The following is a 26,285-nucleotide window of genomic DNA, read 5'->3' as shown; positions in this document are numbered from 1 at the left end:
AAAAAGCATATCTTTTATGGTATTCTTTTATGGATTCTAACGAAAGATGACAGGAAGGCTCATCCATGTAGACAAGTATTAATGAATATGACTGTGGAGTACCTGCTCTTATTCTCACAGTATCTAAATATAGCCTCCTTTGTAATGAGTCTGTTGGTTCTCCTCATTTCCTGCAATACAGCAGTCATCCAATCCTCCACACGACCTTCAGCTGCTATGGCCTGGCGGAATGCCATCACTTCTCGTTCAGCTGAGATCATGCCTGTTGCCATCATTTCGCCACTGTCTCCATCTTGAAATTTCAGAGATGCAATGTTATCATACATCTGCAAACAAAGAATAAATAGGTAAATGATAACGGTTTATTCCCACAGCATTTAGACACTTTCTGTCCCAAACCAAAGTGTGCATTCCACTATAACCTAAAGTGTACCTCTTGTCAAAATGTAAAATGTATTTCAATTATTCCTGGCCTATTACCATGAATTGTGAACAATCAGACGGTTTGTAAACTTACTTTGTGTAGATCGCCACACATTTACGTCCTTGAAGTCTGTGACACAAATTCACTATGCCTTCTCAGTAGGCACTGCTGTGTCACAGAATGCATGAAAGGAGATTTTTCAAGTAAGCTTATATTGGATTTCCAAATATACAGTAATTATTGCTTGTATTGCTATTACGCTGTTGATGTTATAAAATACAGATATATGCTGTGACCATAGATCTCCTTTTAAAGTGGTTGTAAACCGCGGCTGGTTTAAAAAAAAAAAAAAAACTCCTGTAAGACAACTGCATAATGTGCTAGTATGCTTCGCATACTAGCACATTATGAAAAACTTACCTTAGAACAAACCTCTCCAGGGCAGTGCTGTCAATGCTGAGAGGGCTGACATCTTCCCCTGGTCTTCCTTCTGGGTTCACACGCTGTGTGATTGGCCGGAGCCGCAATGACGTCACTCCCACACATGTGCAGAAGCCCTCAGTTCCGGCAAGAAGCTCTAAAGTTCCAGCAAGGTATGCCGGACCTTCAAAGTGCCGGTGATGTCACTGGCTCCATGCAGGGTGAATATCTCCTAAATGGTGCTCATTTAGGAGATCTTCATTTTACCTACAGCTATGCCTTATTATAGGGTTAACTGTAGGTAAAAATCACAAAGCGTGTTTTAATACCACTTCAATGTGTTAGACCATACAAATTAGTCAATGGCATTGACTCTAAAGGGCCAAATATAAACATCTAAATTACTATTTCCACATTTTTTCACCAAAAAAATAGTTTTTATCATTTTTGTTCTGCTGCAATTCTCCACTCAATCTTGCCATATTTAATCTAAGGGGAAAATGGTCAACAAAATCTATTTAAAAAATCACTTCACTATTCTATAAAGATGGCCTTGTAGAAAATGTGGCTGATATATCAGACACACATATATATATATATATATATATATATATATATATATATATATATATATATATATATAAACAGTATCTTACAAAAGTGAATACACCCCTCACATTTTTGTAAATATTTTATTATACCTTTTCAAGTGACAACACTGAAGAAATGACACTTTGCTACAATGTAAAGTAGTGAGTGTGTCATGTGACTTGTTAGTGTTACAAGGTCTTAGGTGTGAATGGGGAGCAGGGGTCGTAAATTTGGTGTTATCGCTCTCACTCTCTCATAATAGTCACTGGAAGTTCAACATGGCACCTCATGGCAAAGAACTCTCTGCGGATCTGAAAAAAAGAATTGTTGCTCTACATAAAGCTGGCCTAGGCTATAAGAAGATTGCCAAGACCCTGAAACTGAGCTGCAGCACAGTGGCCAAGACCATACAGTGATTTAACAGGACAGGTTCCACTCAGAACAGGCCTCGCCATGGTCGACCAAAGTTGAGTGCACATGCTCAGCGTCATATCCAGAGGTTGTCTTTGGGAAATAGACATATGAGTGCTGCCAGCATTGCTGCAAAGGTTGAAGGGGTGGGGGGTCAGCCTGTCAGTGCTCAGACCATACGCCGTACACTGCATTAAATTGGTCTGCGTGGCTGTCGTCCCAGAAGGAAGCCTCTTCTAAAGATGATGCACAAGAAAGCCCGCAAACAGTTTGCTGAAGACAAGCAGACTAAGGACATGTATTACTGGAACCATGTCCTGTGGTCTGATGAGACCAAGATAAACTTATTTGGTTCAGATGGTGTGGCGGCAACCAGGTGAGGGGTACGAAGGGGTGTCTTGTCTATAGTCAAGCATGGTGGTGGAAGTGTCATGGTCTGGGGCTGCATGATTGCTGCTGGCACTGGGGAGCTAAAGTTCATTGAGGGAACCATGAACCCCTCCCTGCAGGGCAGTATTCCAACATGATAACGATCCAAACACACCTCCAAGACGATAACTGCCTTGCTAAAGAAGCTGAGAGTAAAGGTGATGGACTGGCAAAGCATGTCTTCAGACCTAAACCCTATAGAGCATCTATGGGACATCCTCAAACGGAAGGTGGAGGAGCACAAGGTCTCAAACATCCAGCAGCTCTGTGAGGTCGTCATGGAGGAGTGGAAGAGGACTCCAGTGGCAACCTATGAAGCTCTGGTGAACTCCATGCCCAAGAGGGTTAATGCAGTGCTAGAGAATAATTGTGGACACACAAAATATTGACACTTTGGGCCCAGTTTGGACATTTGCACTTAGGGTTGTTCTCACTTTTGTAGCCAGCGGTTTAGACATTAATGGTTGTGTGTTGAGTTATTTTGAGGGGACAGCAAATTTACACTGTTATACAAGCTGTACACTCACTACTTTACATTGTAGCAAAGTGTAATTTCTTCAGTGTTGTCACATGAAAAGGTATAATAAAATATATACAAAAAAGTGAGGGGTGTACCCATGTTTGAGAGATACTGTATGTATATACTGTGTGTATATATATATATATATATATATATATATATATATATATATATATATATATATATATATATATATTACACTATCTCCATATTCAGAATGTGGAGAGAAATTTCCTTAGGGGCTTAGGAAATGGACATAAGGAAAGAAGGAGGAAGGTAGATATCACCTTTGGGAGCAAAGAGGCCTTGTGCAACACAAAGGGGTTGGTATACTAAAATTGGAGAGTGGAGTGCAACATCTGGTGCAGCTGTGCATGGTGGTTTTCAAGGTTTTTTTTATCAAACGTACTTTCAAATGACATTAGTCAAGTCATCGTATGTTCTGAGAATTTTCGTACGAATGTTCATTCTACTAGAGTATGGCCAGCTTTAGAACGTTTCCTTACAGGATAAGTCTGCCAACTCAGAGACTCTCCTTACAGAAGTGATAGGCACAATAAAGGTCACCTGACTTGTAAGGTCAGACAAAGTAATATTGCTGATAGTCTCAACGGGCAACCGAGAAGACCAGATTGACCACCTAAGGGGATACAAGGGAAAAATCAGGGAAAAAGATGTTAGCTACTCCCCGGACAAAAGCCTTAACTATAGAAAAAGAGGCAAAATATTTCAGCCAAGGCCGAGATTTGTCCTTTAAAGGAACTCAGTTTTTGGTGCAAATCAGATGAAACATCCTTGACTCACACCAAGCTGTGAGTGTCAGTTATGTCCCCCAGGTGCAATGGTAGATTTGACTTCTTAGCCTTCAAGAGGGTATGGATGAAAGAATCTGCAAGGCCCCTGTCCCTCAGAACCACTGCATTAACAGCTATGCCATTAAAGCCAGAAACTGAATTGCAGGAAGGAACACTGGCCCTAGGGGAAAAACATATGGACGATATGTAAGAGCCTATGGTATATCTGCCCAGAGCTTGAGCATGTTACAATATCCTTTTTTCTGGGCTAATTCAGTGTACTCACCTCCTATCGGAAAAAACGTGCTAGGCACTCCAAAACTGAATGTTAAAGGGCATTCTGCATTAAACTCACCACATCAATTGTCTTTTACATGCTAGGCGTCCGGCAGACTTCTGTATTGGACCTGTACAGAACCCTACGGCTAACTCTATAAGCTGCACTATGTGCCAGAATTCAGTGCATAGCAACATTACAGGCAGACCCCTCATCTTTCACAATGAGGGATCTGAGTATGTAATCCCCTAAGGTTCTGCTGAAGAGTCTACCAATACTAGAGCTGCAAAAAAGCAACAGTGTCTATAGTGCAGCTAAATGATAAAGGATTGATTATGTAAGAAATCAACCTCAGAAAAAATCATCAGGAGAGAGGGAAAAAAAACCTTACATAGTAAGAAGATGTGCTTCTCTCAGTAGGAGAAGATATCTAAGGACACTAGTAAAAAAAACTAAAGCTAGATGGGAATGAGAGATGTTATATATGGGGATATCCCTGTAAAACTCTATTTTTTGCCAGTGTCCAGTCACCTGAAGGTAGCTGCATATAACCTAGTTGCAATGATTTGAAGAACAATTTGTCCAGTACTATTCGATCAGGAAAAGACCAGACAGTGCAGACACCTGAACGTTGATATTACTAAGGGCCAAATACTGTTCTACCCCTAACTGGGAAAAAAGAGACTTACACCAGTGAAAATAAGTCTTCTATGTTTCATGATAAACCCTTCATTTTAAACTCTTACTTTCAGGGGGAGAAACAAATTTCCCTATTCGAGTCATAAATCCTTGCATAATAAAACATCTCTGTTGTTAGGCAGGAAGAGGAATAAGCACCCAAGGATGAAAGGGGGAGTTTAAAAAAGTTGCTCAGGCATAAACAGTGTCTGACTGCCAGAATTCTGAAAAAACGCACATCAGACTAGAACGAGATAAGAGGAGTAGTCCCCAGTACAATAAACAAGTCCAGAAAAGTTTTCTGTCCTCTTCTATAGTGCCCAGCCATTACAGTTGCTTCTGTGGCAGAAACACACAGAAAAAAAACTTCTGGTACATTTAATGAAAAAAATCCCAAACAACGACAGAGACCTGCCTAGTCACTCACAAGAACAGAGTCTTTAGAAAGGGGGACAGATAAAAACTGCCATAGCTCTGGTCCTGATAACTCAGCAAGGAAGCTGCAGATACACTGGATTGACCTTAAAAGCAAAGTCCTGTGCTAACTGAAACACAGACGGGTTGTCACTGCCAAATGCAGGGCTGTCACAGAGAGAATACCACAAGTGGAGCATATACCCAAAGGCCCCAGTGAACGGGAGCACCAAAAAATTGGTGAAATCCAGATTCACAACAGGTGGCCGTTGACAGAGCAGTACTGTAAAAAACAGAGCAGTGAGGAAACTGGCTTGGCACCAGTGAAACATGTCAGCGTAGACGTCATCAGCTTGTCTCCAATTTAATTTTGACCATCGTGACCATCGGGCACCGTACGGCTGGATCTTATTCGTTCCCCCGCCCCCTATGTCCGGAGTGACATCGGGCTGCCATTGACGTTCCTGTTCCCGCCATAGGGAAGCGTGAAGAGGGGAGCCAGACACGGGGAACGCCTCTGCCGGAGTGCACCGTCTACAGGTCATTTGGGTCAACATCTCCCGTGAAGACTTTCATGGTTTACATTCCAGGATGGTAAGTCACTATCTCTCCTATAACAGTCTCTTTATTTGATGTGGTTTGAGAGAACTCATTATCCACACAACGCTGGGTTTACCTGAGAGTTTGTGTACATCAGCAAATCGCATCTGCCTGCCATTCAGTTACCAACTACTCGGCTCTTGTTGATTCCAGGTTCTTCATATAGGACCCTATATTACTCATATCCATTCACCCGTGGTGGTGAGCTCTCACTTGAGGAACTACATCGGCTGAACTGTATATGGGCAGTACTTTTGTGATCGATTCTTTGACCCTGGGATTGCTTGATCTTATTCACCCTCCTGGTTTATGTAACCTGATTTCCCTCATCATCATCATCATTATTATGATTATTATCATCAATACTACCATCTAATTATCTTTGGAAGCTTATTTATCCAACCCGGGTTGATGTTTTTCATTTGGATGATATTGTGTTTTTAATCTGATTTTACTTATGTTATGTCACACCTTATTACACTGATTTTGCTACCTTGCCTAATAAAGTTTATTTTTGTTTAATTTGCATAACGGTGTCCTTAGTTGACTCCTTCTCTGGGGGATTCTTGTTCTCTCCATACCTTGTTTTTTACAGAGAGAACACCAGTATACTTAAAGCAGTAGTAAATTCATTTTTTGAACTTGTACCTACAGGTAAGCCTATAAGACTTACCTGTAGGTAGTACAGTGACATCACATCAGTCGCCGGTGACATCACAGGCGCATGCACAGTTTCAGCATACCATGCTGGACATTCAGAGCTCCATGCCAGAGCCGAGGGTGTCATCGCAGCCCCGACCACTCATATTGCCGGAACCCGGAAGAAAGACCGGAGGAAGATGGAAGCCCTGTCAGCAGTGACAGTGCACCCCTGGAGGGCTTTGTTTTACGGTAAGTATTTCATAATGTGCTAGTATGAGCTGTAGGGGATTTTTTTTTTTTTAAATGCTGAGGTTTATCACCGCTTTAATGAACCAGGAAAACGTGCGCTGGTTGACTAACTGGAAAGCCTTCTAAGATTTCCAATATCTGGCCTGAATCTACCAGTAGTTGTTGATAATAGAAAAGAAAGAGACATCCTTTCTCTAAAGGGCACTAAGCAAAACTGAGTAGGTGGGAGGGTTATAGCCTCTAGCAGATGGGCCTTCAGTTTTCTGTGTGCCTAGCACCCATTTCTCCCTTTGACAGCATTATAACCTTGGATTGCTTATGCCAAGCTGTGCCCCTCACTAGAAGATAGATAAATGTGTTTCACTGTGTTGCAGCTGATATAGTGATGACATGGTTGGGAACTTCTCTGCGTGGTTCCTGATTGTTAGTGGGGACTGACGCTATCAGTGACAGCTGAGTTTATCTGCTAACAACAAGGCAACATGTTGGAAAAATGGCTCATTCACACCATTAGTTTGCAAATACTCTAAAATGCAACTGCACTTCACTGACCTCTGGGTCAAAAAAAGGGTTAATATGCTTTTAAGAATTAAATCAAGTAAACATGCTTAAAGCTGGAAACTGGGGACTGTAGTCGGCGAATTCTGGGGTTATATTGGCCCCAGATTACCCGCCTAATGTACAGTAGGACACAAATGTATCGGTTATTGCAACTATACAGTATAATTCTAATTTTCAGTCTTTGCCAGACATTATATCTTGTCCAAAACCCTTAACTGTTCACCTTGATAATGTGCTCCTGTACACAAGTGGGATCACTGCTGCCAAGAATGCTGAGAAGCTCATCATCCGATATGAAGAAGAATCGAGGGAATGCATTTCTCTTAGAGTCTAGGTAATCATTCAAGCTCTTCTGACATTTCTCAAGATCCTCACTTAGATTCTGTAAGTCAAACAGCCGGTTTGCTGCCTGGCAGCATCGCTTTATAACTGGGTCTTTTACAGTTTCTGACATTATCTGTAAATGATAAATCAGTCAATCAGTAAAAAATAAATCATAAACATACTCTTGCATTCTGTGAATTAAAGCTGAAGTTTATTCTGTTTATAATTTTTTAATCAGGAAGGCTGGCAATTCGGATGCTCTTAAATAAAAATACTTTATTTGTTACATGGGTTATAATTTGCCTTTACCCTTTCCCCATTTCATCAACTGACTATTTAAAGCAGTTGTAAACTCAGTTTTTTCACTTGTACCTACAGGAAAGCCTATATTAGGTACACCGCTTAGGAGATATTCACACTGCATGCAGCCTGTGGCGTCATCAGCATATGATCTCTGAAGATCCGGCATACCATGCCGGACCTTCAGGGCTCGTGCTGTAAACGAGGGCTCCCGCGCATGCATGGGAGTGACATCATCACGGCCCTGGCCACTTATGTAGCCGGAGGCCGCAAAGTCGGAAGGAAGACTGGATGAAGATGGAAGCCCTGTCAGCGCCTGCTGCTGGAGTGCTTCGTTTTAAGGTAAGTCTCGCATTATGTGCTAGTATTCAATGCATATTAGCACATTATAACATTGCTTTGCAGGGGATTATTTTTATTTTTTTCTAAGATGCGGTTTACCACCGCTTTAAAGTCATGACTACTTACTCGCTTAAATATTTTGTCAATTGTGTCAAATTTTTTTGCCTCCTCTGGCAACTGTGATCGAATATCTCCTCCAATAAATATACTCTCTAAATACATCCACTTCCGCTGTACAACCATCCAAACCTGTAGGAGAGACACAAAGCCAATGTGTAGATTTAATGTTGCATTTGACAGCATAGAGCTATTATATAGGTATCACAGTGAAACCATACAAATACTAATGAAGTGCTGCATTTTATTATGACTAAAAGTTTAGTCCAGTCAGTCTGATAAAAAAAAAAAAAAATGCTCTAAGTGGTTGATAATGTCTTCTGCACTTCACTGTTCTCTTTTTTAGGCTACTCAATAGAGTACAAAGCATAATAAAAGCAATAATGTTACTTACCGCAATGACTTCTCCAATCAACGAGAGTGTTTTTTCCCACAGTTGTACAGTGTTTAAGAAAGGACCAACAAAGCGACTGCCGGAGATACTTTGCAAGTTCATAGCATTGTCATCAAGAATCTGCAGAATGTCATCAACAGATCCTAGAATGCTGCCACGGTCTTGAGTGCCCTTAATATACCTCTGTACGGTAAACTTCATATTTTCCCATGTATCTACAATTTCCTTTACACCCTGGTATAAACAAAAAGTATATTTATTTAAATGAATTGCTGACCATTTTCTTATACTTTCACAAGAGGTAGTATTACAAAACTTTTATATGTTGCACCAATTACAGTATGTGGAAGAACTAGAAAAATGTTCCAATGAGAGCTTTGTTGCAAAGTTCAGATCAGCACTGGAATCCCACTGAACAGCAATGAGTGTCAAGAGTGACCAAAGAAATGGTTTACATGCAGTGGCAGCCTCACAGATTCTCGACTCTTTCTAAAACTGCTCCTAACAAACATAAGGGCAACTGAAAAAAAATGAAGACATTTTAAAGTGTACACTTTGAATGTTTAAAAGTCCTGTGTATGAGCAGAAGCATGCTATAATCTTTATGTGACAGACCCAATAGCGATAGGGGCTTTTGGAGGGATCTGCAGAGTAGCCTTTTGCCTACTGACTATGGGCTCTGGCATTTGAGGTAGCTACAAGCATTCAGGAAGATGTCCTGTTATATAATACCAGATGACATTACCACATTTAACAGTCAAGGAATGGTCTCTGACAACTTAAAACTCAGTGAGAAGATGTATGTGAAAAGAAAGTTAGTTAATGAAATTTGGACAGCCCTGGGTCTTCTTGAATACTTCTGCCGAACTGTCTGGGTGGGCACTGGCCTGAGTTACCTAGGCTTGTCTAGGTGACTAGTTGTTAATTAGCTTACTGTTTAATTAAATTAATGTTTAGCCATTAGAGTCTCAAATAGGATTTCACCTGCTTTTGCGCTGGGTAGGGGAGCTAGGCAGGGTTTCCCCCTGTCGCCCCTGCTCTTTGCTTTAGCACTATAACAATAACCGGGTTTAAGCAATGTTAGTCAGCAGGTGATGCTGTGCTGCACATTGCAGGAAAAGAGGCGTGGAGTTCAGCGTTCCCCTCAGAGGGTGTGAGGAGTGAGGGAGCATGGGAGTTGCAGACCTACTGAGACAGAAAGAAGCCTGGAGAGCAAGAGCGGCGGCGGAGCGGAACATCGGGAGGAGCGGGAGTGACTGTGGACAGTGTCATCCCCACTAAGTATGACAGACTCTGACAGAGGAGCCGAAGCTGGACCGGGAGGTGACAGGCTGACCGGGAGAGGCGGCTGGTGAGTGTCTCTACATATACACATACCGGAGGGGGAGTGTGTGGGAGTGTGACAGGCAGACTACAGGCAGAGCAGGGATAGATAGGTTGACTAAGGGAGAGTGAAGAAGCTGAAAAGCCCTACAGGAGACAGTACAGGGGAGAAACAACTAATAGAAAACATTGACTGACTGTGACAAGCTGTCTGAGTGTAGCGGGGATGCTGGCTGAGGAGGGTGTAGTGTGAGTAACTAAGTATTGTGAGTAACTGAGTACTGTGAGTAACTGAGTACTGTGGAGTAACTGAGTACTGCGGAGTAACTGAGTCCTGCAGAGTGACTGAGTCCTGCAGAGTGACTGAGTCCTGCAGAGTGACTGAGTCCTGCAGAGTGACTGAATCCTGCAGAGTGACTGAGTCCTGCAGAGTGACTGAGTACTGCAGAGAGACTGAGTACTGTTGGGTAACTGGGAGTAACCAAGTATTGCTGAGTGACTGGGAGTAACCGTGTTACTGTGTGCTGAGAAATTAGAGTCAGGAAGCTAGTTAACAGTTAATTTAGACAGAATAAAATTCCTAATCCCCTAGGAGTACCCCCATTTAATTTAGTGGGTATAATGCCCAGCGGGTGTGGAGATGCAACACGGTGCACATCTTGTGGCAGGTAAGCGTTCCTCGATCATATGATCGAGGGCGAATACTGCTGCACAAAATGTAAATACATTGCTTCCCTGGAAGCCCAGGTCCTGAAGCAAATAGCAACAGTGAGAATAATCTCCATACTAAAGGAGAGTTGGGAACGTACCCGGCAGGTGCCGCAGGGGCCAGCACAGAGGCGGGTGGAGATACATACAGGGAGTGCAGAATTATTAGGCAAATGAGTATTTTGACCACATCATCCTCTTTATGCATGTTGTCTTACTCCAAGCTGTATAGGCTCGAAAGCCTACTACCAATTAAGCATATTAGGTGATGTGCATCTCTGTAATGAGAAGGGGTGTGGTCTAATGACATCAACACCCTATATCAGGTGTGCATAATTATTAGGCAACTTCCTTTCCTTGGGCAAAATGGGTCAAAAGAAGGACTTGACAGGCTCAGAAAAGTCAAAAATAGTGAGATATCTTGCAGAGGGATGCAGCACTCTTAAAATTGCAAAGCTTCTGAAGCGTGATAATCGAACAATCAAGCATTTCATTCAAAATAGTCAACAGGGTCGCAACAAGCGTGTGGAAAAACCAAGGCGCAAAATAACAGCCCATGAACTGAGAAAAGTCAAGCGTGCAGCTGCCAAGATGCCACTTGCCATCAGTTTGGCCATATTTCAGAGCTGCAACATCACTGGAGTGCCCAAAAGCACAAGGTGTGCAATACTCAGAGACATGGCCAAGGTAAGAAAGGCTGAAAGACGACCACCACTGAACAAGACACACAAGCTGAAACGTCAAGACTGGGCCAAGAAATATCTCAAGACTGATTTTTCAAAGGTTTTATGGACTGATGTAATGAGAGTGAGTCTTGATGGGCCAGATGGATGGGCCCGTGGCTGGATTGGTAAAGGGCAGAGAGCTCCAGTCTGACTCAGACGCCAGCAAGGTGGAGGTGGAGTACTGGTTTGGGCTGGTATCATCAAAGATGAGCTTGTGGGGCCTTTTCGGGTTGAGGATGGAGTCAAGCTCAACTCCCAGTCCTACTGCCAGTTTCTGGAAGACACCTTCTTCAAGCAGTGGTACAGGAAGAAGTCTGCATCCTTCAAGAAAAACATGATTTTCATGCAGGACAATGCTCCATCACACGCGTCCAAGTACTCCACAGCGTGGCTGGCAAGAAAGGGTATAAAAGAAGAAAAGCTAATGACATGGCCTCCTTGTTCACCTGATCTGAACCCCATTGAGAACCTGTGGTCCATCATCAAATGTGAGATTTACAAGGAGGGAAAACAGTACACCTCTCTGAACAGTGTCTGGGAGGCTGTGGTTGCTGCTGCACGCAATGTTGATGGTGAACAGATCAAAACACTGACAGAATCCATGGATGGCAGGCTTTTGACTGTCCTTGCAAAGAAAGGTGGCTATATTGGTCACTGATTTGATTTTGTTTTGTTTTTGAATGTCAGAAATGTATATTTGTGAATGTTGAGATGTTATATTGGTTTCACTGGTAAAAATAAATAATTGAAATGGGTATACTGTATCTTTGATTTTTGTTGAGTTGCCTAATAATTATGCACAGTAATAGTCACCTGCACACACAGATATCCCCCTAAAATAGCTAAAACTAAAAACAAACTAAAAACTACTTCCAAAAATAGTCAGCTTTGATATTAATGAGTTTTTTGGGTTCATTAAGAACATGGTTGTTGTTCAATAATAAAATTAATCCTCAAAAATACAAATTTGCCTAATAATTCTGCACTCCCTGTAGGTGCAGGCACCAGAGAAGAGTAGTTGAGTAACATGTAGGAAGGGTAGGGTGGGAAAGACAGATTCTGGTGGTAGGGGACTCAATTATTAGAAGGACAGAGAGGGCAATCTGCCAAAAAGACCATAAGCACCGAACAGTATGTTGTTTACCAGGCGCTCAGGTTTGGCACATCATGATCTGGTGGGCAGATTATTGAGTGGGGCTGGGGAGGACCCAGCTATAATGGAACACGTGGGTACCAATGACAAAGTTAGAGAAAGATGGAGAGTCCAAAAAACGATTTCAGGGACTTAGAAGCGAAAATAAGGAGTAGGACCTCCAAGGTAGTATTCTCAGAAATACTACCGGTACCTTGAGCCACGCCAGAGAGGCAGCGAGATATTAGAGAAGGTAAAAATGGATGAGGAGCTGGTGTAGAAAGGAGGGGTTCGGGTTCCTGGAGAACAGGGCCGACTTCTCAGTCGGTTACCGGCTCTTTGGCAGGAACGGACTGCACCTAAATGGGGAGGGTGCAGCCCTATTGGGATAGAAGATGGCTGAAAAGTTAGAGGGGGTTTAAGACAACCTCATAGAATCTAACAAGGATATAGTATGCGACTGGACAAAAGTACGAGGTTTGTATACCAATGCTAGAAGTATGGCTAAAAAGATGGAGCTGCTAATGTATGAAAAGGGTTTTGATTTTGTGGGAATTTCAGAGACTTGGTTTGACAGTTCTCATGATTGGCTGGCAACCATTCAGGGGTATTCCCTTTATCACAGAGATAGGGGGAGGGGTATGCCTGTATATCAAAAATGATGTGCAAGTGAATATGAGGGACGATATCACTATTGGAGCTAGGGAGGAGGTGGAATCTTTATGTGTAGAGCTTCAAAGGGAGGAAACTAAGGGGAAAGTAATACTGGGTGTATGCTATAGGCTCCCCAGCCAGAGGGAGGAGGGGGAGGCGGACCTCCTATCACAGCTTGGATTGGCGGCATGGATGGGAAATGTCATTATAATTAGGGGATTTTAATTATCCAGATATAGACTGGGCAGAAGTTAGGAAGGAAAGCGGTTTAACCTTAAACTGCGTAAAGGGTTCTTAACTGTTACAGCAGTGGAATTCTCTTCCACAAGCAGTGGTATTACCAGGGAGCGTCGATAGTTTAAAAAAACTTTTAGATGGGACCCTTAACGACCACAACATAGAGGGATATACAATGTACTATTGATACAAACACATACACACACATCATAGGTTGAACTGGATGGACTGGTGACTTTTTTCAACCTCACTAACTATGTAAATATGGCGAGCTGCGTGAGAAGATAATGCTGTACGCCGTTGACATGTTGCTGTTCTTGGGGGACACTTCCTCTTCCCTAACCAGGGTTATGTCCATCATCTCGGATTTTAGGCAGTACTCTGGTCTTAGTATCAATTGGACTAAGTCCGCGTTGATGATGTTGGTTGTCGCACCTGGACATTTAGTTGCACTCCCCTGATCTATTCCATTGGTAACCTCTGATGACCCCGTTTCAGGACAAAATTATTATTTGGAACAAACTTAAAATGTCTCTGGTCGGGAAAAAAAACTTAATTAAAATTATAGTTATGCCCCAGCTTTTATATGTCGTTCACAATTCCCCCGTGGTCGCCCGTTTGAAAATGTTCCCAGGTGGTTAACTCCCTTTTTAGGATGCTGCTCTGAGGTGCCCATTCGCCTAAGGTAAAACTGAAGCAGCTTTAGTTCCCTAAAGATTGAGAGGGCTTGCAGTGGCGTAGCGTGGGGGGTGCAGGGGGGGCCAGTGGCACCGGGCGCAACATTTAGGGGGGCGCATCCCACGCCCGCAATCAGCGGGATCAAAGTGTCCCTTTATTCTGAAGTTGCCCGCCCGGCGCCCGCCCGCACTCCACCTCTTGGCTCAGTGGCCGATTTGTGCAAGACGAGCGGCGGACCGCTGAAGGTGTCATGCGGCCAGGGGGCGGGGCTGGTCATGGATGAAGATGCCAGTCTGTGGCTCGCTGCATGTGGAGCACCGCTTCCGGAGTCTCCCCCTGCTGTCCGGCCACCGACATGCTGTCTCTCCCCTCCTCGAGTCGCCAGTGCATTGGCACAGAACAAGGTAAGTGATGTCTTGCCTGCCCCCAGGGCCCAGGGAAGTGTGGGGGGGGTCAGCATAGGTGTCAGTGTAGGTGTCAGTGTATGGGGGGGGATCAGTGTAGGGGGGGTCAATGTATGTGGAAATGTAGGGGTGTCAGTGTATGTGGCGGTCAGTGTAGGGGGGTCAGTATAGGTGTCAGTGTATGGGGAAGGTCAGTATAGGTGGGTCAGTATAGGTGTCAGTGTATGGGGGGGTCAGTATAGCTATTAGTGTAGGGGTCAGTGTAGTGGGGGTCAGTGCATGTGGAAATGTAGGGGGGAGTCAGTGTAGGGGTCAGTGTATGTGGGAATCTAAGGGGGTCAGTATAGGTGTCAGTGTAGCTGTCAGTGTACGGGGGGTGTCAGTGTATGGGGGGGGTCAGAGGGGGAGTGTAGAGGAGGGTGTGTCAGTGTAGGGGGGTCAGCATAGGTGTCAGTGTATGGGGGGGATCAGTGTAGGGGGGTCAGTGTATGTGGAAATGTAGGGGGGTCAGTATAGGTGTCAGTGTATGTGGCGGTCAGTGTAGGGGGGTCAGTATAGGTGTCAGTGTATGGGGGAGGTCAGTGTAGGGGGGGTCAGTATAGCTATTAGTGTAGGGGTCAGTGTAGGGGGTCAGTGTATGTGAAAATGTAGGGGGGAGTCAGTGTAGGGGTCAGTGTATTGGGGGTCAGTGTATGTGGGAATGTAAGGGGGCCAGTATAGGTGTCAGTGTAGCTGTCAGTGTATGGGGGGGGTCAGTGTAGGGGGGTCTGTATAGGTGTCAGTGTAGGGGGTGTTAGTGTATGGGGGGGTCAGTGTATAGAAATGTAAGGGGGAGTCAGTGTAGGGGTCAGTGTATGGGAGGTCAGTGTATGTGTCAGTGTAGTGGGGGTAAGTGAAGGGGGGTTAGTGTAGGTGTCAGTGTATGGGGGGGGGGTAGGTCTGTGTAGTGGTCTAGTAGGTTTGTGTAGGGGGCGCAAATTACTTGCCTTGCCCCGGGTGCTGACAACCCACGCTACGCCACTGAGGGCTTGGCACTCCCAAATCCCTGGATCTATTATATAGCTGCCCAACTTCAACATCTAATAGGCTCCATGTCCCCTGCCCCTGAAAGCCCCTCTGCTTACATTTTGCTTACTGGCACTGGCGCTAATTCTATTTCAGAGGGCCTAGAGGCACAATCATTCCATAAACTCCCAAAAAAAAGCCTACATATGCATTACTCCAGAAAATCTGGAATAAATGTAAACAATTGCAACGAGTCACAAGTTATACTACATATAGTCTGATCTGAGATAAAAAAAAACCCTACACTGAGCTGGTTAAAATCCAGCAGGGGCCCAGGTGGCCTTGGGGGTAAATCTTCTCTCACAGGTCTTTCAGAATGGGAGGTTGATTTTTTTTTCCTGATCTCAAAAGTAAATTTGCCTTACCACCCTATATGTTAAATTATTATCTACAGTTAGCCCACGTGGTTAAGACTCAGGGTGGGACGACAGAATGGGTACTTTCACCCACCCCTATCTTTCACCTACTCCATAATGTGTCAGAAATGAAGGGTTTTATCTCTCAATGTTATCACATGATCCTGACGGTGTATCTGGAGGCCTACCCTACTAGGGCAATTTCTCAGTGAGATGGGGAACTGGGCACTTTAACAGGTGATCAGTGGGAAGAAGCCTTTCAATCGGCTAATACATGCTCACTCAATGTATCTCAGAAGGTATCCAAACTGTACATTCTACTCAGCGTGCACTTTACCCCAATGAAACTTCATTGGATGGGCAGGTTACCCCGCTGTGTGGTAAATGCAAACGGATGTCAGGGGACCTTATTCATCTCCACTGGCGATGCTCCACCATTTATATGGAGGTTCTTTCCATACTCAATAGAATTTTTCAAGTTCCTGTTCCCTTGAATCCTGTTCACTGTTGCTTGGAATTTCTAGGGTCTTATTACAAGCTAGGAAGGTTATTCTCCTTGGTTGGAATTCTGTGAACCCCTCATCAGTTAAAACATGGGTGACTCATAAGGGTAATACACTCCTCCAGGAGAGATAAATCTATTAACATAGGGGCCGGTTAAATACATTTGAAAAACTGTGGTATCCATGGCTTGATACCCCCCTGGGATGTCCCCCAGGGAGCTTGTCCTGATGGGAACTTTGCAGTGTCCCATTGGGTGAGTGCACCCTGGGAGACTCTTGGGACTATAAGAGAGACGTGTGTGGGATGTACATTTATCGATAGGTCCCTTGAACTTCCGGATCCTCTCATATGTGCAGAATGGTGTGGTTTATGGGGTTCGGATATGTTAAACATGACAGGATAAGGATGCAACATGACTTTGTAACTGTCATCTTTGGACTGTAAGTTGTAGGTGGCCACATTTTCTGATATATTGGATTCGGCATTTTATACTTGTTTTTTTGTACCTTGTATACTTTCAATAAAACTTTTCTGATTAAAAAAAAAAATGTAATTACTGTTTATGTTGGCTGTTCCTTAGATGTGCTAATGATATTCCTGTTTACAGTTTGCATTGTTTAGGATAATGTGTTTACGCTTTTACCTTTTCTTGTGTGGTATATATTCTGAGTGAGGTAAAAACAAAGTTAGTTCCAGTTTGCATCTAAGCTAGTGTAGTCTATTTCTTGGGTGTATTTCTCAGCTATAATACCTGGTTCCCGGTTCCAGAGTGGAGGAAGCTGTATCTTGGCAGAGGCACCCAGGCTGGGTGCCAGGCGGTCTGTCACACTTTATAAACCAGTAGAGTCTATCATGTGCCCCTCTCTGAAATGGTTTCACGTCGTTATTTGGATCTTACTTTTGATTACTTCATTGATCAGCTTTACTAACCGGTATCTCCCTCGCCGACAAGAATGCTCTTACTGGTGACTTGAGGCAGTCGTCTCATTGGACAGTGGAATGGCAGCTAGCACAGTTTAAACCCCAAATAACATTTTGGTTTAAATGAGCTAAATATAATTCAGGTGCATCAAAACAAAGTGTGTGCAAAGGCCTATATAGACCTATATCTCTGCAATCAGAAAATCTCCATGCAGATCGGCAAGCTTTAGTTCTAGTCAGATCACTGTTTCCACACATAGAACAATTGTCCTGGTGGCAGTGGGAGTAAACAATGCATCTTTGGTGTCAGAGGGAGGAATAGTGCCCCCATCAATGGTGTAAGTGGGAGGATCAGTGACCCATTGTTGGTGTTAGAGGAAGCTAAAGTGCCCCATTGTTTGTGTTAGTGGGAGGAATAGTAACCCATTGTTGGTGTCAGCTGGAGAAATAGTTACCCATTCTTGGTGTTAGTTGGAGGAATACCAGCCAATTATTGGTATCAGTTTGAGGAATAGTGCCCCATCATTGTGAGTGAATAGGAGAAATAGTATCCTGTTGTTGATGAATTGGAAGGAATAGTGTCTTGTATCAGTGGGAGGAAAAGTGCTCCAAGGGCCAGATAAAGGCAAGCAAAGGGCCGCAGTTTGGAGACCACTGTTCTACAGTAGGCCAGCGTTGTCAGAAGGCAGGCTTCTCTACTCTACTCTCTGTGGCTGCTTAAAAAGAAAATCAAATGCAATATTTTGCATGGTTCAGAGTGGTTGTGGTGTGTCCAAATATACCACTGACAGAGCTTTGATGAATTGAATAAAAGAATATAATGTACCTTTATTAATTCTAAATGGATAAGAAATATGTTTGTAACGAGTCCTTACCTTCTCAATGCTGAGTTCTTTAACGGCTGATGCTACAATATCACTGATGACATCAGCATACTTGTGCAGCTCCATCGCAAACATGTTTTCCAAGGTAAAAGTGTCAGGGTTCATTTCAAAATTTGTCCCCGTCTTGGTCATCAACTCTTTCCAGTGTCTACAAAATATGTTTTTTTTAACTTGAGCTATGTGAATTGATGAATTAATGAATGGCATTCACTATGCACATAAACATTTGCTGATCTCCTGCTAAATAAATTGTAATGTACACAAAAATGTCCATTAATACATTTTTAAATGATAAATTGAAGCATTTTTAAAAGCACAAACCTGTCTCTTAGGGCTTCATTCTTTAGATCAAGAAGCAAGGGTATAGAGTCTTTGAACTCCTTCATCTTGGATTCTAGGTAAAAGGCCACAGGCAGACTGCGGATTTCTTTAGAAAGCTTTCTGAAAGTCTTGAGGAAGCCATCAATGCCATCTTGAAGAATCTGAACATTTAAATTTGCCCACAATGTCTGGGACCATTCCTCTTTGGCAAGCTAAGAGAGAAGTAACAAATCCGACAGTGAACAACTCATATCTCAAATATCATTAAAAAATTATAAGGAGCCAAATGTTGGTTCACAACAGCCAAATTCCCCATTAGTACAAGCTTTACTGGAGGAAATGATAAACTATTGGGCTCATTCAGACTTGTCTGTTCTTTTTTTCTGATGCAGCACATGAGAATGGACAGCAGTGCATTACCATGTATGATGGTGTGCTGTAACATATATGCGTCGGAGGTGTGTTACCTTAGTGCTTTAGGGTGCTATTGAAAATGAATAGCACTGCAATGCACTAATGCATGCACAGTTCATTGACTCTTTAACAGCATCCAAATTGTATTTAAGTGACTATGGCAAGTTTCCTGTAACACATACTGTATAGTAGCTTTAAGAAATTAGGCTCTCATAAATTACTGTATACCACTGTTACTGTATACCATAGTTACTATTGATAAGAAACATGTTTTGACATACCTTTTGCGCGCTATAAATGTCATATATCTGCCGCAAACCTTTCATTTCTTTTTGCACTTGTAAAAGTTCTGGGTACATGGTAATCGGAAGATCAAAAAGTTTTTCTGCATTAGCCAACTCCTGGCGGCTCTTTTCATATTTAACTAGCTCTTTTTCATATGCAATAAGGACTTGCAGACCTGTAAATGATCAGATAAGATACATTTATTATTTCTTTTAGAAGTGTATTAAAAGAAACATCTTCCAAAACAATTTTGTTGTATTGGATAGAATGAATAGGAACTTAGCCCCAGGCATTGGTGAACCCAGCAGAGAGATCTGCCCACAGCGTTGTTGTTACCACAGCAGCCAAAGCTCTGCTGTGAGCCCAAACGACCTGCATTGGCATATTTTTTTGCTGTAGGAATGTATGAAGCTATCAGAACCAAGCATGAGAGGGAAATCTCCCAGATATGAAGCTGAGGATTTTAAATCTCATGAGAAGCTGCTGCACACTGCTGGAGCATCTTCTTGCAAGGCTTTGGATCTTCATCTTCCCCGGGATCCCACTAGAGGGCCTGTAACGTGACAAGGAAACCCAAGCGAAATATCCGGTGTAAGCTTAGTAAATTTTTTGCTTTGTCTCCCATTGTATCATAATTTTTTAACAGGTAACGCAGATTTTTTTTCCATAGATTGGGGACTTTGGGGTTCAAAAGTTAAGCAGACTTTGCATTTTGATGCAAGGTCTGCATTCTAGTGGTCAGCAGTCATGCTAAATCATTTTTAATAAGTTTTGTTCTTGAATACATAAAATGTTTTTCTTACAACAAATACTTCATGCAATGCATTCAAAGTTGTGTAACAAGCACAAGAGACGACTCTTCATCACATCAAAGCTTTATAGCAAATTTTAATAAAACTCGGGAGAGTAAATGTTGCAAAGAGTCACAGTAACTATAACAACCTTGACCACTAATCTAGTTTATTAAAATAATAAGCTGCATTATGCCCCTTGGCACGCTTTGCATGCTCCCGGACTTGAGAGGGTCATTCGCCCTGCCCCGTTGGATAGGTTTCCGTTATCTCCAGTTGCGCCATGCGATTTGTGCTCAGATCCCGGTCACCCGGTCCTGCAGACTGACCATCTGGAGGATGTGTTGGCACAAACTGAATTGCCCAAGCCTCTCTTTTCCCTCTACGCTACTCTGTTAGCTACAGACTCCCCGGCATTGGAGCGTCTTTGGCAGAGGTGGTCTTCGGACATGCCTAACTTGGATAGGGAGAAATGGGACGACTGTTTGGGGAATGGCTCCAGACTGGTGATTGCTTCTCGGGACAAGCTCATTCAGACCAAGTTTCTGCATAGGGTTTATTTCACTCCACTGAGACTGCACAGAATGTACCCTGCGAGGTCGGCAGAGTGCCCTAAATGTCTTACTGCTGAGGGTTCATATTTCCACATGTTTTGGACATGCCCACGGGTGGCAGAGTTCTGGGGGGCGGTGTTTGACATCCTGAACACTCGACTTCACCTCTCTGTTACACGCACCCCAGAGCTGGCACTCTTGGGCATTCCTGATAAGGTTAGGCGCTCTAAGTATTCTCGTTTGTTGATTTCTTTGTTGCTATATTATGCTAGGAAGGAAATTGTCCTTCGCTGGGGCTCCCCCTCCCCCCCCCCCCACGCTGGCCGCGTGGGAGGCCCTGGTGAACGGGGCTCTCCCAATGTACAAATCACCTATATCAATAGAAATTGCTCCCAAAAGTATGAGAAAATAAGGCAGCCATGGGTGGATGGCACAGATTAACTCCTGTTGCATATTGATGTTTACCTGCACTGTTTGTATTTCTATGGGTTGTAACTTTCTTTACTGAAGTTCTCTACTTTGTGCTCACGCTGAGTTCCCCCAATGTGATTGTACTAGTGCTCCCAGTGCACCTACTCTCCCCCTGATTTATGATGTTGTACACTGGCTACACTTCTGTTGTATACTGTTGTTTACTTCTGTTTTTTTTCAATAAAGAGCAACCTTGTTTGTAAAAAAAACAAAATAATAAGCTGCTGGATGTTTTTTTTTGTACCTTTTTCAAGGTCATCTCCCACTACTCCAGGTCCTTCTGTGCGGAAGAGTTCTGAAAACTGTGCCAACTCTTTCTTGTACTCCTCAATCTGATCTTTTGTTATCTATTAAATGAAAAAGGGTGTAAATAATCTTTAAGAAGGCAAAATTTTCAGTATGAGGGGGAGTTCAAGAACATGGGGGAAAAAGATCAAGCTAGTAAAAAGATAGTCTAAGAGAAGGTTCAAAAATATTATTTTATTGAAATGGTTTTGGGTGCTTTGAACGGACTTCCCATAGTGGTTGTGAGTCAATCAATAGTGTGTTTATACATGTTTGGTCTAAAAAACAAAAAGCTAAAAAAAAGGCAAAAATCAATGGAGCAGTAGGTCTTTATCTGCCATTAGTCTTCTATGTTTCTTTGCGAATGCATCAAGACTAAGGGTTCATTCAGCACACAAAAAGCATAGTATCACATGACAATCCACAGTAAATGCACAGCAATGAACTGTATCATTTAAACCACAGCCAGTTAACAGTTCACAACACAGAGAAGCAAATGCATTTAAAAAAAAAAAAGACCAGGACCTCAAAACTAAATGAGCTGCCAAACGCAATGTACTCTCACACAGGAATACTTTGATATACATGGCATTGTGCTGTGAATGGGTTCTTATAATATACACTGGTATGCATAATGTGACTACATGCAATAGAACAATTAGAACAATATGCAGTACTGAAGCACAGGGTTAGTACACACCTGAGTAAATGTCTTTTTTACTCTTCCAAGGCTGTGATCCACCCGCTTTGATTCCTGGAACAAATCTTCCCAAATTTGCGTTATTTTCTCTGCCAAAATTTTCTCTTCTTCCTCAAACTAAGTAAAGCATTACACAAAATGATGATTATATAGATTTTGTACTTTGTATTTCAGATGTTTCAACAATTCAGAATGGAAATTCCATAATATTTTAATAAATATCACAAAAGGTCTTACAGAAAGGAGAAAACAAGGCCAATTTAAATATGTTAACAAATCCTTTGGGAAGTGAGAGTACAGGTGCTTTAATGGAAGATGACAACTTTAGCGCTAAACATTCATCTATCAAAAGATGCAGGAGTTGAACTAAAAGCTCTTTCAACAAAAGTTTTTTTTTTTTGTTTGTGATAGAGTATAAAAGAGTCAGGTTTGTTGCTATGGGCTTGATTTACGAATACTGGAGTGTACAAAATCTGGTGCAGCTCTGCATGGTAGCCAACCAGCTTATTTCAGCTTGTTCAATTAAGCTTTGACAATAAAACCTGAAAGCTGATTGGTTTCAATGCAGAGCTGCACCAGATTTTGCACTCTCCAGTTTTAGTAAATCATCTCCTATGTGTGTTCTCAGTTTGGGAGATTTCCTTTAATTTCCTTTACTGGTGACAGGGAGTCAGAGTGACAGCAGCAATTCTCTCCGGAGGAGACAAACAAAATAAATACATTTTACTAGAATATGAAAAGATTAGAACCTCTGCATTTTTTACTTATTTTATTCTATAGCATGGGAACAATAGATAACAGGGCTTCAAACTTACTACTTCAACCACTCTAAATATAAATATATAACATTTTATTCTATGTTATCTAAATGCATAAATAAGAAAAAAAAAACAACAGCAAAAACACACTAATACATGATATCCTTTACAGGATATCAGGAAAAACAAGGGCTTCAAAGTTTATCAGCCTTGGTGAAGGTAAACTGATGGTATTAGCAAATCTCAAATAAGAGCAATTATTTAATATTTAGTATAAGGCCCCTTTCACACGTGCGGACCATTTGTCCAGTTTTCATCCATCTGTTGAACAACGTGGAGGCTTGGGTCTCCCTAATATTTCTGCCTATTATCATGCAGCTCCCCTTGCACATTTACCTAAATACCATGCAGTAAAGGAAGTTCCGCTATGGGTAGCAATTGAGTCTGTCAACTGTGACCCTATCTCAGTAGCTAATGTGTTATGGTTAAATCCAGTTGATCTTACCTCTATCCGCAATCCATAGGAGAAAGATTTAAAACCACTCTCGGCCTTCAATTGCCCCATATACCACCTCTTTCTTTTATTAAAAACCTTCATTTATTACAAACCCTGCCTTTTACCCTGCCTGGATTTCCCCTAATTCCTTTAATGCGTGGAGTGCAGCTAATCTATTTAGATTATATAAATTTGTATCAACATCTTCTTTACACTTCTTTCCTACTCTATGTAAAATGTATGGACTTCCACAATCGGAACTATTCCGCTATTTACAGATTAAACATTTTTTCTAACCATACCTACAATTAGGTACTCTGTTCTGTCATTCTCAGATGTCGCGTTGTCATTCTCAGAGGTCTCCCTATGTTTCTAAATGAGAACAAGATCTAAGCCGCTTATTTGATGATACTGAATGGTCCAGTATATGGTTAGCCACTAAATCTACTTCCTAATGTTTTTGCTGTGGAAATAAATTATAGGGTTCTTTCTCGTTGGTATTTAGTTACTGCTAGGATAGTGAAATACACTACCGATTACCCTGCAGCTTGTTTTCGCGGCTGTTCAGATCCTGGCACCCAACTCCATATATGGTGGGATTGTCCAATAGCCCAAACATTTTGGAAGGAAGCTTTTGATTTAGCTTCTAAAATGTTCGAAACGTACATACAACCTAATCCTGCTATAGCTCTTTTGAATCTAAAACCAGACGGAATTGCACGGAATCAATTTCGCCTTCTTTTACAGCTCCTAACAGTTGCAAAACAAACCATAGCTAAGGCATGGAAAACTCAAAATCTGATTGTAGCCGAAACCATTCACAGAACCAATAGAGCCCTTGTTCATGCTAAAATGAAAGCAATTGAGAGTGATCGGATCTGAAAATTTAAAAAAACTTTGTTTACCTAGAGTTAAACAATATCCAGACTTTGACGACACTTTACCATTGCAACAATACTTCATTTACCCTTTCATCACCCTTCATTCAGTTGAAGCTGCACTACCTCTATCAAATTTACCCTTAACTCACACTGTATTTTTTCCATTTTCTTTACTTCTTCTATTCTCTTACTCCTTTTTCATGACTCTTTCCCTTTTATCAGTTCTTATATGGTACTCACAGGGTTGTTCTTCAGACCCATTGAAATGTACTTTTGCTTTACTGATTTATTAATCACTTTGTTTTTAAACCGACAGTCAACGATCTACCTTTCTCTATCTTTTCAGTTATATGACATTTTTTACATTTGATGGTCTATTTGATGCTAATATAGTGCGATTTTGCATTTGAATCTTTATTTGTCTCTTTCCAATTGAAGTAATTTGTTTGTTACCCTTTGAATATGTACAACAATCCATGTAAAATTCAGAGTGTTCTCCTTTTTTTTTTATTCAAAACAATAAACAAATTTGACAAGGAAAAACGAACATCAATGCATCGCTATGGAAAAACAGATTTAAATGAATGGTCATTCATTTACATCTGCTTACATCCGCTTCTCTCAACATCTGTTTTTTGGAACAGATCAAAACCCTATTTTTCTGCTGAAAAAAACAGATCGGATGAAAAACGGATGTAGATTGACAAACGGTCCATTTCTGCATGAAAAATGGCTCAGAGACTCAGGTGGTTAAGGACTCTAGCTGGTGGATGTAAAAACGGATTAACAAAGGATGAAAAACTGATGACAAATCAATGTAAACTTCCTCCGTTTTTTCTTTGAAATAACAAACGAACAGTCTGCATGTGTGAAAGGGACCTAAATGTAATGTGAAATGTATCAATGTAAAATGTATCCTTTTATAGACATGAAGGTTATTTCAATCTGCCAGCTCTAATCCATATACTATACATGCCATATACAGTCTTCGGTCATGATACTACAAAAGAACCTGACAAAGTAGATGATCTATTGATAGATGGTAAAAGAGAAGTATGGGATTTTTCTTTTTTTTTGGTAATCATACTTACCTAGGTGGATGCTGCATCTGTCCCCCACCGACTCTAACACTGAGAACCGAGCGAGAAAAAACTGCCGATCGCTCGATTCTCAGAGCTCCGTGAGCAGAGAGCTGGTGACTGTCAGTCACTGGCTCTCTGTTCTGTCCCCCATGCTCATTCGAGCACTGGGCTGTAGAGGGGCGGGGAGCCAGATGCCGGTCCAGGCATGTGGGCAGATCCAGACCATATGGTCCTGACCTTTCCAAAGCCTGGACTGGCTCTGTAACATCAGTCGATGGTGGGCTTTAGCCCACTGTCAGCCATAAACAGGTCACAGCCGTGCAAAACTAACTGCACTCCTGTGATCCACAGGAGAAGTACAGCAAAATGAGCTTTGGCTGTACTTTCCCTTTAATGATGTTATATTGCAATGAGTAGCAGGCAAGCAATGGCTAACAGAAAGTTACAACATTTTTGAACACAAAGAGGCCATAAAACATTAGCCTAGGTCACAGGTGTCAAACACAAAGGCCCGCGGGCCGAATCTGGCCCTCCAGGCCATTTCATGTGGCCCTTGCACCTCTCCTGCAGCTGCTGCATCTCCCTCATCTCTGCCCCCACCTAGTCTCAGCAGACGACAGCAGAGAGGACAGAATTCCTCTGCCAGATCCTGTGCTTCCCCCTGAAGCTGCAGAGAGGACCCCCCCCCCAACCCAGCAGTTGGCAGCAGAGAGGAGGTCACAACTCCTCCTACAGATCCTCTGCCGCAGAACCACTTCCTCTCCGCCTCCACTGGTCTCAGCATTCAGCAGACTCCGGCAGCTGACTCCAGCCTTTCTCCAGACCCTGCTGCTTCCCAGCTCTGCCTCCAGCTTCTACCCAGCAGCAGCACATGGCAAAGGGGATGCACTGTGATTTAAGGGAGGGTGGGGGCTCTGACTTCTGATAGTGGTGGGCTACAGATAGAACTGGCCCTCTGAGGGCAACCATAATAGTGACGCAATGAAATGGAGTTTGACACCCCTGGCCTAGGTAATCAGCTGGAAAATTATGTAAGAAAGAAAAGCCATTAACAAATGGAGAACAACTGGAGTAACACAAGCAAAGGAAAAAATCTTAAAATCTAAGTTTAACAAAATCAAATCTAAAATCTAATTTTGTGTATATTTGAATGCAAGTGGGAAAAAAAA

General features: G+C 42.4%; 1 protein-coding gene across 1 annotated transcript in view; it reads right to left on the bottom strand.

Moving 5' to 3' along the window:
• Nucleotides 1–26,285, bottom strand: part of DNAH10 (dynein axonemal heavy chain 10) — a gene marked incomplete at its 5' end in the record, with an annotated part of 236,277 nt that overhangs the window by 130,888 nt on the left and 79,104 nt on the right. The window contains 9 exons of the mRNA XM_082256636.1: nt 103–326; nt 7,234–7,467; nt 8,103–8,225; nt 8,488–8,721; nt 18,070–18,226; nt 18,400–18,611; nt 19,095–19,273; nt 21,159–21,261; nt 21,900–22,016. Of these exons, the coding sequence (XP_082112762.1) occupies nt 103–326; nt 7,234–7,467; nt 8,103–8,225; nt 8,488–8,721; nt 18,070–18,226; nt 18,400–18,611; nt 19,095–19,273; nt 21,159–21,261; nt 21,900–22,016 (1,583 nt within the window). The remainder of the gene's footprint in view (nt 1–102; nt 327–7,233; nt 7,468–8,102; nt 8,226–8,487; nt 8,722–18,069; nt 18,227–18,399; nt 18,612–19,094; nt 19,274–21,158; nt 21,262–21,899; nt 22,017–26,285) is intronic.

This window comes from Pelophylax lessonae, assembly GCF_965119305.1.
Source record: "Pelophylax lessonae genome assembly, chromosome: 1".
Taxonomy (NCBI): Eukaryota; Metazoa; Chordata; class Amphibia; order Anura; family Ranidae; genus Pelophylax; species Pelophylax lessonae.
Note: the sequence above shows the minus strand (reverse complement) of the source record. Positions and strands in the feature narration are given on the sequence as shown.